At 39.9% G+C, this 16,658-nt stretch overlaps 1 protein-coding gene across 3 annotated transcripts in view; it reads left to right on the top strand.

Moving 5' to 3' along the window:
• Positions 1 to 10,429, top strand: part of FGF14 (fibroblast growth factor 14) — a 593,789-nt gene extending 583,360 nt beyond the window's left edge. For all 3 annotated transcript variants that reach the window (XM_034665441.1, XM_034665442.1, XM_002914849.4), the window contains 2 exons: positions 6,593 to 6,791; positions 10,000 to 10,429. In XM_034665441.1, coding sequence (XP_034521332.1) covers positions 6,593 to 6,791; positions 10,000 to 10,136 — 336 coding nt within the window. In that variant the 3' untranslated portion in view covers positions 10,137 to 10,429. The remainder of the gene's footprint in view (positions 1 to 6,592; positions 6,792 to 9,999) is intronic.
• The last annotated feature ends 6,229 nt before the right edge of the window (positions 10,430 to 16,658 follow it).

Raw genomic sequence — 16,658 nt, 5'->3', positions numbered from 1 at the left:
AAAGTAATTAAATTATTTAATATTTAATAATTTCAATAAACAATGTTCTTGCCACAGTTCTAAATAAGTATGTCAATAAGTCATAAAAAGAAAATACTTATTCAATATAATAAATTAAAAATATATTTAATAAATATAGCAATTAATATGTCTAAAAATAAATCTATTTATTTATTTATAATATCTCTAAATGTCAAATAGTATCTTTCCTGGCCAAAAAAAGAAAGAAAGAAAGAAAGAAGGAAAGAAAAGAAAATATCTTCATTTACAACTTTTTTTCTTTAGGAACTGCTTAAGTAACAGCTTCTGGTCCTATAAATGTTAAGTACTGAGAGACTTCTTTGTTGGCGAGAATATACTTCAAACCACTGGGTCCTGTAATCAAATCAAAGCAAAGCTATCTCTTAAACACAAATATAATTATGCTTTAGTTTGAAGTACATGCAAACAATTGGCTAATTTTTTTCTTCCTGTGGGCATTCATCATAGTCTAATATTATGAATATTTCATTATGTAGAGTTTCAGATAAATAGGTTAGTCAACTCAATTGTCCGCCTTTGAGTGTTAACTACAAATTCTGTTTTGTCCCCAAATTCATGACTATAAATTCTTCTAAAAGGTCAGAACATTCTTCTTTTATACGTAATCTTAAGGGTGCCCCACATTTCTTTTTCAAGAGCTGGCCAGCGTCAGAGCAGTATCATTAAAGCATATCATTGATTTTGAAACTATAGAAGGTGAAGGAGAATGGATGGGATAATTCTCTGGTGACCTCAGGATAATTGGAGTAGAAAAGGAAGGAAAAAACTGAGAATTCAGGTTAAATGGATCCTTAGAATTTCTGTATGTAGGAATGTCTATTCTCTTCTTACCTAGAAGGAATAATTAAATCACTAGTTACCTGACAATAATAATTTAGGTGAATATTCAAGTTGCACTTTGCGATTCTATGTATAGCTTATAAATATAACTATCAATGTAATTAAAATTTACAACTCAATGTATAGTTTACAAATCATTTGCACATCTATTATCTTATTTGAGATTTGCAAGAAACCTTCATGATTTGTTACTGTTCTTCAAGGAAGAACTTGGAATCTGAGGCTCCTTGCTTCTCTCAGCCTAAGCCTGGGGAGAAATACTCCAAAGTTCAGGGTCAGAGTCATTACTGAGATGTTGATGGGAGGCGACTGAGCTTTTAGATGACTCTGAAATATAGAGGCTAATAGAATATCAACAGCAATTACTTATTGTGCATTTATTATGTGCTACGTGCTAGTATATATCAAATATTTCTCTATCCTCTCCTTTTAATCTGTTTTAGATTTGCTTTGTATTCTAATAAATACTGTAAATTTATCTGAAATGCCTATTTTTATATTTTCCTTTGGAAACAATGGAGGTGGTGGTGGTGGTGCTGTTGGTAGGCAAACCTGTAGATAGTAACCAAAATGTAAATTTTCATTTAGTCCTTGATGATACTGGGGCTAAAGGAATTTGCTGGCTACTACTTGTGTATCCTTACCAGAAACGCCAGCTCATAACACACCCTATGGGCTTTTCCAGGGATGAAACTCTTGAGAATTCTCATTCAAATGGTTTGCATTTGTGATGAGGTGGTGGGATATCGGTGAGGTGGGGTGGGGTGGAGTCTGGAGCCAACAACCAAGAAAGAATTCTTGAGACATCTTTGGTGCAAAATGGTGGTTTATTAAAGCACGCGGACGGGACCCGTGGGCAGAAAGAGCTGCACCGGGGTCATGAAGAGTGGCCCATTATATACCCTCAAGTTGGGAGAGGGTTAGGAATAGCTTAAGTCTCTAAGGAATTTTGGAAGCAAGGTTTCCAGACCTTGAGGGGATTGCTGTTGTTGGGAAAAGATCATTTATTACCGTCTAATAAAGCCTTGGTCATGAGATCTTTAGATGTATATCCGTGGGCCATGTGCTTGGGCGATGATTGCCAACACGTATCTTGGGGGGATTTAGAGAGAAAGGAATTTCCAAAGGAATTTTTTATTCTTTAAAGTAGACTTACAGGATCCTGGCTGGGGAGAGGGCGTCAGGCTAGGATTGCCTTTTGCCCTTAGCAAAGTATTAACATTGAGGCAGTTGAGTCCCTAGAGGAATGTCACTCTGCCTGTTTCAAGGACTTGCCAATGGGCTGTAGGTAGTAAGGAAATTTCATAATTTTTCTTCTGCCTTTGTTTCTCACATCATTTGTATACATGAAAAGTAAGTGCAATCCAAATTCAGTTTGGGAATACTTAGCTCTTCAGTAATTTGAAATTAGGTGAACAGCCCCTCCCCATTTATCTAGGTTGGGGAGTCTTCAAAATGTACCTTAGATCAGAGTGGGCAAAAATTTTTGGCCAATCACCATACAGCAAACATCGTAGACTTCGCAGGCCACATACAATCTCTGTCTCAACAATTCCCTGAACTTTGGAGTGTGCGCTGTAAGAACAGGTAAGCAGCTGTATCAGGCCCTTGGTCTGCAGTTTGCTGGACCACTGACTTAGATCTTCATGGTCACTTCTAGTTCTTAGGTTATGGTTATCCTGAGTTAGCTGGGTTTATAGCCATTCGCTAGTTGTGGGTTATGGAAAATGGGCCTTCCCTTCCCTCCACCCTCTTTCATCCTGACCCACAAGTCTTGCTTTGTATATGCAAATGGCCCATCAGGGTATTTTCCTGAAACAAAGGCATTTCCCTCAGAAGAGGAATTCTGTCCCTACTGTTAAGATAATAAGTACACAGGACAGATGGTGCTTTCAATCCAGAACAACCACAACATAAAAGGAGATATGAAATTTTTGTCTAATTGTTCTGTTTTTCTATTCTATGAGTGGATGATTTCGTCTGGCAGTGGTACAAATTAATATCTAAGCTTCTGCTGGAGCTCAACTGTTGTTGATTTTGTTGTGGTATCGGGGGTTCTAAATATAGGCAGGCAAGACAAGGAAAAGACATATCAAACTCCATATCTATTTCGTTTTGGCAGTTTCTGAGAGTTTATATTTAAGCTTAAATTTAAATAAGCATTCTCATATTATCACTGCCTGTTTTAGAGCATTTCATGGGCACTCTCATCGTATTACTCAAATGTATCAAAACCATGCGGTTGGTTAGGGCTGCGTTACAAAGCCACCGGGGCTTCTTTCTTTAGTACTTTGGCTTCTTTATGTTGGAGATCTCACACTGCAGGCTTATGGGCCCCATCTCTGACCCTTGGTCTTCACACCACTGAAAAACAAAAACAAGAACTGAGATATAGCTGCCACCGTTAAAAGGAAATTTTATCGAGAAACCTGATTTTCTTCTTTCCTTTGGAAAACCAGACTTAACTAAAGATCTAAGGTTTTTCTTTTCTACCATTCTATCCCTTTGACACTGAGCCCTAGTAGGGGCGCATTCAGCCTCATAATGGTGCCTTGACCATAGCAGCCCGCTTCCCTCTTGCGTCCACATGGTCAGTAGATGCATGGAGTTTGTGACCCCTGCTGGGCACATGTCACCTAGGGATCTCATCAGTGACAGTGTCCACCCGTGGGACTTTTCACTCCATCTGTACCCCTGAAGCATACTGTGGGACTCAAACACAAAACTGCAACTGGGTTAACTGTATGCTTCTTATCGAGAGCATGTATGTTTATGTGTTATGCTTTGTTCATTTGCTCAATGCCACTTTTTCCTTGCGAGGAAATACCTTTTAGAAGTTAGTCCCGAGCAAAAGAAAAGATTTTCTCTCTTCAAGAGTTTTTAGGACATAGAGATTTCTGTTTCAGTCTGGGCTACCCAGAGGTTCAGAACTCAATTTAACAATGTGTCATAATTCTGGTGATATTTCCCCCCTTACTTTGTGTGTCCTTGATAATTATATTAATACTAGTTACTAAAGTGAACACACATATACGCATGTTGTACAATTTTCCAGTTCATTTTGCAAGAGATCGGGCTTCAGCACGTCAGTGTGTGTTACTAATGTCTCAGAACCAGCCTCCTCATTGACAACAGATGTGTGCCGGTAAAAGACTCATCGGGCTATGTCATGATTCCCTTGCTTTCAAGAAGGGATGTCTGCATATCTACCTCTTGCTCATAAGAAGTCTGTGTAATTATCAGAGTGTCCAAGACCCTATCACCTTTCTCTGATCTACCTTCTTATCCATAAATCTGTGAAGTCACTGGCCCAGGTCCCAGAAGGAGGATGGGGAATGACTTCCTCAGAGTCCCCAGAGGTAAACATTTCATCTAAAAAGTAGTGTCAGATGTCCTGAAGGTATTCTCTGAGAACAAATGGCTTCTTCCCCATCTACCTCTTCATTCTCTTTCATATGCAACTTAGAGAAAAGACCATGCTAGCTCATTTGCGGATGGTAATGCCCTCATCCCACATCAAGGCAGTGGGGACCAGAGGGGAGTTAAGGGTTGACTGCTCTGTGGAACTGCTTTTCAGAGCTGAAAGCCCTGGTGTCTCTAGGTAAAGGTCAGTCAACGGCGTGGCCTAATGGGTCAGCTTTTCTCCAGTCCACTCCCAGCTGATTTCGAGACGAGCTTTAACTGGCCTCAAATAATATACTCGGATGCCCTGGCCTGTCTTGATAGAAGACAAGTGACACGCTGAAGTCTAATTTGTCATGGAAGCTGCACAAACAATATGTTGTATTTATTAGTCTTTTGAGGACAAGCCAGATTTACAGAATTCCACTTTATTTCCCTCACCACAGTGTGTGAACACGCACCCTGTTGTCAAGTCTTCCTTCTGTGCCATGGCCTGGTTAGCTCACTGAGATGGTCGCTCATTAGCAAGAGAGGGAACGGGGTGATATTTGGGAAAATAGGATTTAGTGGAGAGCCAGAACATTTATTTAGATGGGATCTCAGTCAAACCTGAGCTAGTGTCATCTAGAAGAAATGAAGGCCTACATAAATTCCTTTGGGGGTGTCTAAGCCCATCTTTTGGCTACTTCTAATTTCATTGAATTAATCACTGGATCTGTTATCTTTGTCATGAGAAGAGTCTGCCATTAACAAAACCTGTTCCCCTTGGAGAACTATTAGCTCTCAGTGAATTACAGTAATGGGGCACTCTGAATAAATTGTATCCTGCAAGAGACACCATTTGATAATTCACACTCTCATGGGAAATATTGAAAGAACCTTTCTACAGGCAATAATGTCACATTCCTTATTATGGTTAGCTTAACTTTAACTCTTGACAAGTTTTATTTCTAGTCCCTAAAGGATGTGTTTTTCAGAACATGTACAGAAAATTACATTTTAAAAGAAAAGAAAAACAGATTGTTTTCTGCAGTCATAAAAATCTATTAAGGTGAAATTTTTTTTCAAGTACAGTGATATTTTTTTAAAAGATCAGTGACAGGAAAGCTCTGTTTTTGCATCTGTGTTTCATATATACAAAATAGCACACTGTTGAACTCTTTAAAGTAGCTGCAAAGACAAGTTAAGTGGCTTTCATGTCTATAATGAGGAAGGTTGAATTTTTAAATTGTTATTATTTTTTAAAAGATTTTATTTATTTATTTGTCAGGGAGAGAACACAGCAGGGGGAGCGGCTGGCAGAGGAGGCAGAGGGAGAAGCAGGCTCCCTGCTGAGCAGGGAGCCTGATTGGTGACAGGATCCCAGGGCTCTGGGATCACGACCTGAGCTGAAGGCAGCCGCTTAACTGACTGAGCCACCCAGGCGTCCCTTAAATTATTTTTAATAGGGGTCTGTTAGAAATGCCTTTGATGGTTAAAGTTTAGAAATGTGTAAAAGTCGCCTATGAATATTTATGTCATTAATGATAATCATAAGGTAGTAAGCTTAGTGCGGCCCATCAGTGGGGATCGTGACATTGAGAGTCACGGCGCTTAATTCATGTTACCCTTTCCAGAAACACCGTGTGGACAGCGGTTAGGGCAGCTTCTGCTGTTTCTCTTCAAGAATTCCAGTGGGGCTCCAGCATGGAATTAGGTCATTATTTCCAGCTCCTGTCACTACGGCCGGCTAACACAACATCCAGACTCAGCTCCGGCGGCTAGCTCGTGTGCCAGCCGATCCTTCTGGTTTGAGTGTGAGGTTTCAGTTTGTGTCTTAGTAGGCAAAACTATCACCCTATCCTCTCAGTGATCCAGGGCACAGCTAGCGACTATCAGGGTAGCACATGATGATTCCTATGGAAATATTGAACATAGATGAGCAAATACCATACATATAGATTCTATTTTTATTTAGCCTACGGTGAATATATGATGCTACTTACTGTGCCTTTTCCGGTTATATTCTGGTTGAATTATATTCTGTTTCACCAAGACTGTTGTGAGTTTGCACATGTCTCCTAGTTTCTTACGAAAGGACATGCATATTCTTGCTTATGCATATACTCCCAGGAGTAGCAGATTCTTCTCTATTCATTGTATATTGAAAAAAGTACACAATAGTCCCTGCAGGACAAGGCGCGGCCTGGTCGTCCCTGCCCCAGGGCTGTCTCCTTCCGCCTGGCCTACAAGTTTCTGGAGAAATACAAAGTTCAGGGAAGCTCCCATTCTTTTCTCTGACTGTCTTTTCTTCCTCTTCTCTTGACAGGAACTTTTTACTCCTGAATGCAAGTTTAAAGAATCTGTTTTTGAAAACTATTACGTAATCTACTCATCTATGCTGTACAGACAACAGGAATCTGGTAGAGCCTGGTTTTTGGGATTGAATAAGGAAGGGCAAGTCATGAAAGGAAACAGAGTAAAGAAAACCAAACCAGCAGCTCATTTTCTACCTAAGCCATTGGAAGGTGAGTGTTATGTGATTACCCCTCCCAGTCTGTGACACATTTATTTTTCCCATTGCTAACTCTACATGGGCCACAAGGAACCCTCACAGAATGCTGGAAAATTTCTGTATCTTGATCTGGGTGGTTGTCACCCAGATGTCTACTTAAGTTATGAATTTAAGATTTGTCCACTTTATTGTGTATATAGGTGTATGTATTTATATATTTTATAGATACATAATGTATACACACATACATACATATACATATATGCACAAATTGATGGAGCATATAAAAATATATCACATATATACATATATAACTAAGTTTTGAAAATTATGGAATACAAGCCTGTACCCATTTTTTTTAAAAGATTTTTTATTTATTTATTGGACAGAAAGAGAGACAGCCAGCGAGAGAGGGAACACAAGCAGGGGGAGTGGGAGAGGAAGAAGCAGGCTCCCAGCAGAGGAGCCCAATGCGGGGCTCGATCCTAGGACCCTGGGATCAGGCCCTGAGGGGAAGGCAGATGCCCCAAGTCTGTACCCATTTTGATGGTATCCAGCTGAAAGTAATCACACACTTGTGAATTACTATAATTACAGAAAATAAAAATCTCTTCACCTTTCAAGAGCTTGATGTCCCCTATCTCCTTTCCCACTGTGCCCTTGTTTAGTAAACTGGGCTGTGGCTCCGCCTTCTTTCATAGTCACAGGAGAACAGGGAAGCTTTCACATTCACTTTGACCAGATTCCCAGAGAAAAGGCTATAAAGTGTTGCTAATTAATCAGAAACTTATGCAACTTTCTCATTAAGGATTCTGCCAGAAGTGCCATTTACCTTATCTACATAATACGACAACTAGAAAAAAATTTTTCTTGAGGCATTTCAAAAGAGGCATTTGTCTATTCAAATACTTTTGTTTACCTTTGACAGAAAAGCAGATCTACAATAATTAAATAAACACTTTCATCTTACTTAGATTTTCTTTTTGTTTTTTGTTCCTAGAGGAAAGGTTTAGCCATCAAGAGAAAATGTATATTGGTTTTATAATCCATCTTCTCCATATAGATATAAGATAATTCCAAATATTAAAGGTTAATTATTAATTATTTGTGAATGTATAATTCAGCTTTCAGTTTGCCTGTGTTTGGAAAACCACTCTTGTTAGTTGATACCATCTTTATAATTTCAACAATAATGGCTTACTCTCCCCTTAACTAAATTTGCCTATAGAACAAGCCATTGAAACCTAGACAATTAGCCACCAGGGACTATCTTGGAAAGGAAAAATTATGCCAGAGTCTGAAATATGAGTGAATTATTCTCATTATATGATAGATCATCAGACAGAGTAGAAATAAGAAATGAGAGGGTTTTGCTGTCCTTCCAAAGTAACACCTCTGTGATTTGGCTTTACTGTTTTACATGAATTGAGAGCATCAGACTCACCAATATTCAAATGCAAGTGAAATATTTGAAAACTAAGTCCAAAGCAGTTCTATAAAAATCTTGTTTCTTTGCCACCTTGCTTTGTCTCTTTACATTAACTTTTGCTTTAAATATGAACTGATAGGAACTAACTAAATTCTAAAACCTTATCTTCTAGCCGCATCAACGTAATGAAAACCAAAAGGGACTTTATGTCTCTTAACTGAGGCAAAAGCTGGAGACCAGCTATTTTTGTATATCTAGCAGGAAATATTGGAGACTGAGACGTGGTGTAATAATATCACTTGGTATTTGAATCATACACTGAACAGTTGTGTGTATGTGTGCGTTGTGCGTTCATGGACTTCAGAGGCAGAGAGAAACAGTATTTTCAAATAATTAGCAGACAGAAGTACCCTAAAAATAATGAAGGGGGTATTATAACGATGGAGGTTATCACTTAGTGTAATTTATAGAGGAAGATTAATTTCCAACTTTCAAAACCCATACAGAATGTACATTATATGATTGGAATCGTGAGGGCAAATTAGGTACTTGATTAATTATTGATGCTCTGCGGCACTCCTATCTCTTCCACACCTTCACCGCATGGACAGTCAAGGTTAATGCTGTGACGCTGTTGTCTCCTAACTGCATTAGTAGTGGGAGTGAGAGATTGGAAGGCGCTTCACGGATATGGATTAATTCCCTGGTACCTTGCCGAGTCATCGAAGACAGGCCCGGCGCACACGTGCTCTCAGAGCTGGGAGCTGCTGAGAGGCCCCACGGCCTTGAGCGGGTGGAGGACCTACGATGGGGCGCCCACCTGACAGTGAGGAGACACAGTCTCTTCATAAAATACCGTATACAGGAAACACTCTCCACAGCACAGCAGGTTAGACGGCTCGAATTCTCTAGCATTTCTGACAGCAGATGATTCCAGCTCAGCTGATGTCCCCCAAGTCAGTCTTCCATGTCCTTGCACAGCATTTCTTAGAGTCAGTTTCCAAAAAGCCACCTGAATGGCTGGGATAGCTGCGGCCCTGGATACTCGTCAAGCAGCTCCTCAGCGCTCGCTCGGACATGGCTCCCACTTGCCCTCTTGCCACTCTCTGATTCTGCCTTACATTTAACAAGCTCTCAGAAAACGAGGCCTAAAAATACAAAATGCCCCACCCATGCCTTCAGTTTGCGTGATGGAGGGAGAGGAAATCCAGAAGGCTCTGGCTTCAGGAAAGTGAGTTCCTGGTCATTGCCTGGGATAGCTTTGAAGGTGACACTAGTGTGATTGTGTTGCTTTTGAATCACTTGAGAGAACATAATGTAATAATCTAGGGTGTCCATACCCGGCCTCGAAAAGATGAATGGGAACGAGGGGGTTCAGGGGTTGACATCGGTGTGCCCTGGAAGGGAAGTCTGAGTTTTCCTAGCTCTACAAAGAGAACGAGGTTAAGTGCTCGCCCATCCCCCACACTGTGTGTGTGTGTGTGTGTGTGTGGTGTGTGTGTGTGTGCCAGTGCCTGCTTTACATCTGAGGCCCACGAAGAGGCCCCAGCTCCTATTTAAACCTCCTCTCCTAGACAAAAACCCAGGCACACCCACGTCCGTATTTTGGTTCTATAAACCAGAGAATGCAAAGGAAGTCATTTCTGTCTGGGGGGGCGGGAAATGATGGCTTCACCATGGGAATTGCCTCCGCTATGCGGGGTTGCTTTACTCCGGGCACGTGGCCACGCTCGAACCTAACCGGGTCATGTCTCCTCCCCTCCTTCCCTCATGCCCTCCTGCCCGTCACCAGTTGCCATGTACCGAGAACCGTCTTTGCATGACGTCGGAGAAACGGTCCCGAAGGCCGGGGTGACGCCGAGTAAAAGCACAAGCGCGTCGGCAATCATGAATGGCGGCAAACCAGTCAACAAAAGTAAGACGACATAGCCAGATCCCCACCGGTGTTGTGACTCAGTCGTCCCGCGCGCAGTTGAGTGATTTATCCTTGCCAGACAGTCCTGCTCCGTGGCTGAGGCGCGGCTGGAAGTCGGCCGGTGCTTGCTCTCGGCTCGCTCGAACTTCTTGGTTGCAAGTGGATAAATCTCAACCTGTTGCACCCCCAGAACAAGAAGACGCCTGGACAACCAGCTAAACTCAGACCATGGAATGCCCTACCAGATATGGAATGCCTTTTTAATATCTTTTCTGTGACCGTGACACTTCATGTGAATGACATACTTCACGAGTACACTCGATACCTTGCCTGCTGACAGCTACCCATAATCCTTTTTGAGTCCTGTTTCAGCGAAATCCATGTGTTTAAGTTCAATTTTGTAGCACACGAATACTATTGAGTAATTTCTAGTTAGACGCTGTAAACCTGTGCTATTATGGATTTCTCTTCTCCCCGTTTTTACAGGGCTGCTCGCTCCACTGTCTGTGACCTTTTGCAGGGATTGTATTCCTCTAAATCTTAAATGTGGCAGTTGGCCTAGTTCGGAGAGCGATCAGGGAATCAGGAAGCCTTCTAAACCTATTATTACAAATTGCATCTCTAAAGATTAAGAGTGTTGTCTCCGGCTCCCACTATCGATTAAACACACATATACGCTCTATCCAGTAGCAGACACTGTGCTCCTGAGGTCGGCGTTGCCGGGGTGAGAAATGGGTCAAACACAGTCCGGGGGGAAGCTCTCTACGATATGTGTTTGACATCTCCCTATAGTTTCTTCGTGTGTGTGTGTGTTTTATACATATCACAAGCTTACTGGTAATGGTAACATTTGCCTTGCCCAGCGAGCAAGACCCACTGGTTTTTAGAAAGTGGGTCCAAAGAACTCTGTAGGCCTTGTAGGCCTGATTAAGGTTCATTTTTCATCTACTGATCCTCATTATTTGGAAAAAAGGAAAAAAAAAGAAAATTCAATAATTACAACCTACAAGAATTGCGCTACCTAAATCCATTTCCGATATAATCCTACCTGTTTTTAATGAACCGAACTGAATGCCATCCCCGGTTTTGGCTGCGTTCCACTCATACTCAGCAGAGCATGGGCAAGGCGGCTGTTGTGTTCTTTTCTGCAGCAGCAATGCAAACGTTAGTTATAAATTAGACTTTAATATTTTTGGTGTTTAATGACAAGTTTTTAAACTGGACATATTAGGAAAAACTATTTTTTTTAGCTCAGCATGCTGAGTCGGGTACTGTGTAAGTCACCACTCCATACCTGTAACTCAGCTTCTTGGGGCCCCGGGTTGCCCAGTAGCTGGGGTAGAGGTGCCTTGCCATGAGCTCAGAATGCAGTCTGTTGAATTCTTCTGGATAAAATTCAAGGCAAACCAACACGTTCAAACATCAGGTTTTTGGTCCACTCCATTGATTTGCTTTTGTTTTATTTTGCTTTCTTAATTTCCTTTTGCCTAAGTCCGAGCTTAGGGAAGACAACCGCTAAGAAAGGCCACAAAATCGTTGACTGCACAGGGAAGAAACCATGCAAAACGTTTGCTATGGGATATAAAGAGTTTCAAACTGTGGAATACGAAACTGTTTGGAAATATATTTGTTAACTCTGTGTATACTTAATAAAATTCAATGTTTCCTCCTCAGAAGAGTTAACTGAGACCAAACTGAACCTCGTTTATAGAAAACTACATGCAGGATCATGTATGGCCTCTTATGATTATTTCCATGTGGAAGGCTGACCCAGTCGCCACTCCCCCCTTCGCCTCCCCCCCTCCATCTGCACTGTATTTCCTGGGAAATTATTTTGCCACTGCGTTCCTAAGTCTCCATGACAGCCCTTGCCCGGCATTTAAAAATTTTGGCCTGCTTAGCTGATTAAAGATTTAGTATAAATTTAACTGTTTATGCTTACTTCATTTTCATATTGGATTTCATTTTAATAAATAAAAAGTTAGCATAATGTTTGAGTAGATTTATTGTCAATAATGCTAAAGTACGAATACAACAAAACGATTCCTTCAACGACTCGTGGTTTCTTGTGACACCGTTTTAAAGCCCATCATTTGCAACAGGATGAGTTAAAATCTGTTAGCTGAATTTCACGAACCAATTATTTAGGGAAGACATGTGTTCTATAATCTGTGGCAAACCGAATTATTTAACTTGACATTCCAATTAGATGGGCTTATAGACACTGCTTGCCCCAATACACACACACACACACACTCACACACACGCACACACACACATGCACACACACACACACACGCACACGCACACACCAAACAACCCCACCTATTTGGTTTTGGTAATCAGCCCTATATGCTGTTTTCTTCCCCTGCAAGCCTGTTTATTTGTTAGAATTAAGACAAGGTTTATTTTTGTAAATGACTGAGATTTATGTCAATGTGCACCTCTGTTTTGTTTTTTTTATGATTTGTCTCCAAGGGCATTTATCCCTATGAATGGATGTCAAATACTTTCTGCTAATATATGTTTAGACATATTGCCGACGGGTCCTTGTTATTTGTAAATTAGATGGTTTCCTTTGTGTCTGGTCTCACCTGTTGCATGGGACGAGGACAACACTGATGAACTGCATGTAGTAGGACCTGTGTATCAAGAACTGTTGGTATGTACTATTCAATTTACATACAAAAAGTCTGTCTGCATTGTATAGTTTCTGTGTTTAATACCATTTGTTGTATTCACAAATACAACATACTGAATAAAATATTGATATGAAGGCATATTACAAAACATCAAACAACTTTATGTAACAAAATGCCATTGCTTCACCCACAACTATAGAGAAATGTCATGTAAATAAGTTGGTACACTCAATGTCCCCCTTTACCATGCCAAAGAAAATTTTAGCTCTTTGATGATACCTCTCTTGCTATTTTTCTGGGATAAGACGCCACCATTTTTTCCCCTCAAAAATTAAGTTTGCTGTTATTAAGCAAGTGCAATCTGTCCTCATTGATGTTCTGTATAGTAAATCTGATGGAATTCATTTGTATCTACAGACCGTGTGTTTTGTACCTCCATGTACATATGTCAGTCGCATTGAGTCTCTCTAATGTCACATTCCTTTTGCATGCATATCTGGTAGGGGAGGATTATTTCTACTGATCTGTTATGGTAGCCGATTGCTTCACCCATCCCTCCGCAATGCTCGGGAATGTTCGTTGTTTTGATATTCCAGGCGACACCATTTTCATTTTCTTTAAAGTTTGCTTTCTAAAATGTTTGGCTACAACTTTACTTGGAAAAAATATAGAGGAGATCCAGATGGTGCGCCCTATGTAAAGAGTGAAATGGTCCTGAGCAACATTTTGCTACAAATCCTGCAGAATTTAGAGATTCTTGCCCTAAGCGGTTGCCTGTCCTGAGTGTTTGGGGATAGCAGGTGGCTTTAGAATCTCCACAATGGGCCAAAAAGACTCCTGCTGCAGTCCTAACTGTTTGCCTCTTGGAGAATAAGCAGAGTGAGTATTTTTAACACACCTGGCCAGTTGCTCAATTAATGCCTAAAGCACTAAAACAGATGTTTTCGAGATGACCAATATTAGACTTGGTTTTCTTTTATAAAACAAAACAACAACAGCAACAACAAGAACTTCTTGTTCCTTAAGTTAGACATGTATCATTTAAGTTTTTATTCCTAACACTAGAGGGAGAACTAATGTTTGAAGCAGAGACCAGACGACTAAGAAATCCATTTTAGAAGGAAATAAAATAATTGAAACCTATTTTCAATTGTATTTCAGAACAAGACTATTTCCAGGGAAAGCAATTGGCTAAATGCAGACAACAAACGCAACATCCAGACGCAAACTGTGTTACTTTGGAGTAAAATACACTTCCTAGCTTAAGTTTCTTAGCTTATAAGGGGGCACACAAGGCCTGTTGACTCTTGGATACTGGGTAGGGCTTCAGAGTTTTGACAGTGAGTCTGCAAACAAAGGCTGAGTTGTGATTCGTTTTATTTTTTCTCGGTTTTCTCTATCATTCGGTCTGATCCTGATGTTTGCTGGCAAAGATTGTGTTTGCATTCGAAGTGCTGGAGGCCGTTCCTTTCAAGGTGCTACAGGAATCTAGATTAGCTCAAGGGGTCCAGGGAGAAAATGGGGTATCATTATTATCCTCTTGGGTCTTAGGACCTTAGTAGAATTTTACTGAGAAGTCCTTGTGGAAGAATTCCTCAGTAATGGTTTGCCAACAAGCAGGGTGAGTGCCAACACCAGCTGCGGACCTGTCTCGTCCTTCCCAACTGACGTTAATCTTCCCGTAACTTCCCACCAACTCCAACAAACCCATGAGCTTCCCACATTTACCCTTCCCCTATTACAAGTTTGCTCCTGCCCTCTTTTTGAAAGAGGGAGGTTTTTTTTTTTTTATCTTAGTAATGGAATTTAAAGTCAAAATACAAAATCACATTGAAAAGGTAGGATTTACATCTTTACATGTAACTATATTTTATTTTTTCCAACTTAAACATGTAAATTAAATAACTTCTTAATAGGTCTATTGATGATTGCATTGCTAGAGTCAAAATCATATACACACATATGAAATATTATAGCAGACAGAAAGAAGGAAAAAGAAACTATTTCTGATTTAAAAGAAAAATATTCATTAGAGATTAGGTACCAGGTGACATATGCTATAACTCAGTTTCAGTTCAATAATTTGTAGCTAAATGAACCCAGAAGATAGCTGACTGTCCTATACTTTCAGCCTTGTCAAAAAATTTGAACAAACCACATTTCGAAATTTCTCATATAATAATTTCTCCATCTCGAAACTTTTCCTTAAAAAACATAAACGCTGAGGACACTTTTCTCATATGAAAATATAAAAAGAGAAGCCCTTCATTGTAGTTGTTAACAAAAGAGATAACAAACGTAGAGAACAGCAAGAAAAATAAGACACACCGAGGATTCCATGAGAAGACAAAGGAGAGCTCAGGTTGGCAAAATGCTGCTCCGCTGGGAGCCAAGTCGAGCCCACAGTCTGTTTTTGTAAAAAAGCCCGTGAGCTCCAAATGAGTTTGCTTTCTGTTTTCCCTTTTATAGTTTTGAAGTATTAAAAACAAACAAAGAAGATCCAACAGAGATGTATGTGGCCCACAAAGTCTAAAATATTTACTCTGGTCCTTTATCGAAGGTGGAGTTCCGCAGGAGGGAAGCTGAAGGCAATTTGTGTTATGATGGCTAGAGAGTGAAGGGAATTCTGATGATGGTGCATCATCGAGTGTTCAAAAGTGCTACCGAACAATTACAACAGGTCTGTTTGAGGCTTAAAATGATTAGCTAGAGAGGAGGAAAGAATATAGTCTATATTATTTCTCAACTGCTTCTATTTCCCTCATTTTACAAAACCGATATATCAACGGACATACTCAACGATAGAGATACAACTAATATGGTTGCACTCCATAATCTCAGGATAGAGATAACAATTTTATAAATCTATTAAAGTATGAGAACACTATTAGTACTATAAAAGTCAGCATCAGATAAACTTTCTCTTAAATAATTTTCAATATTAAATTTTTAAGTAACTCGGCAGATGCATATTTTCCTTATTTTTGGTGACTTGACTTATAAAGTCCAAGCCATGACTCTAGAATATTTACATCATTAAGTAAAATTTCCAAGTAAAAATTTTCATCTTAAACAATGCGGAAATGGTTTTGTTACATTATTCTAGGATTTTACAAAATATAATTCACATTTAGAAAAAAAAAAGTGGGTTTTTTAGCTCCAAATAATTAAAGGTTGCCTAAACTAATGTGTGTAAGTAGATTTAACTGTAAATATGTAAGGGAAGTCCTAATTATTGTACATTTTCATAATTCAATGTGAATTTCATACAGAGCAAAATTTCACCATTAAGAAAATAAACATTTTGTTCCTATTGCTGAGTGAATATTTGTAATTTCTACTTAAGACATTTCTAGATTTTTTTTATCCTCTGAGCTTTGAGACTGGTGTCATTTGTCACAGTATCTCTTCTTGACTTCTCTGCATGACCCTATTTTGCAGTAAATAATGTATCCTTAGGAATCCTAATGTATCCTTAGGGAAACGAATGCATATTTCAGGCCCCTCCTAGGTCCCATTAGATATTGTCCTCTTGAAAGGCAAGTTACCAGGAATAGTTTAAATAGTGAAAAAATCAGAGTCCTCGTCACCTACCCCGCCCAGTTTAAAAAGGGATCTAGTAACAGCAGATGTCCCTGAATACCAATTCATTCTGTGTTGTTGTTAATCAGCAGTAGGCAAATATATATTGACAGATTGTAAGCAACTTAAGTCACTATTTATTAAAAATGTCAAATTGTACATTTTTCATACTGCCTTCCTAAGAGAATCTTTTTCGTGAGTTTAAAGTGAGACCAAACGAATGACTTACTGGCTAAAATGGACCAGTCTTTTTCTTTACAAAGCACTGGTGATCCAGCCTCTGCCCCCCACCTCCCCCCACCCCCCGCCATT

Source organism: Ailuropoda melanoleuca, chromosome 7 (assembly GCF_002007445.2).
Source record: "Ailuropoda melanoleuca isolate Jingjing chromosome 7, ASM200744v2, whole genome shotgun sequence".
Taxonomy (NCBI): Eukaryota; Metazoa; Chordata; class Mammalia; order Carnivora; family Ursidae; genus Ailuropoda; species Ailuropoda melanoleuca.
This window is presented reverse-complemented; position numbering and strand designations above follow the sequence as displayed.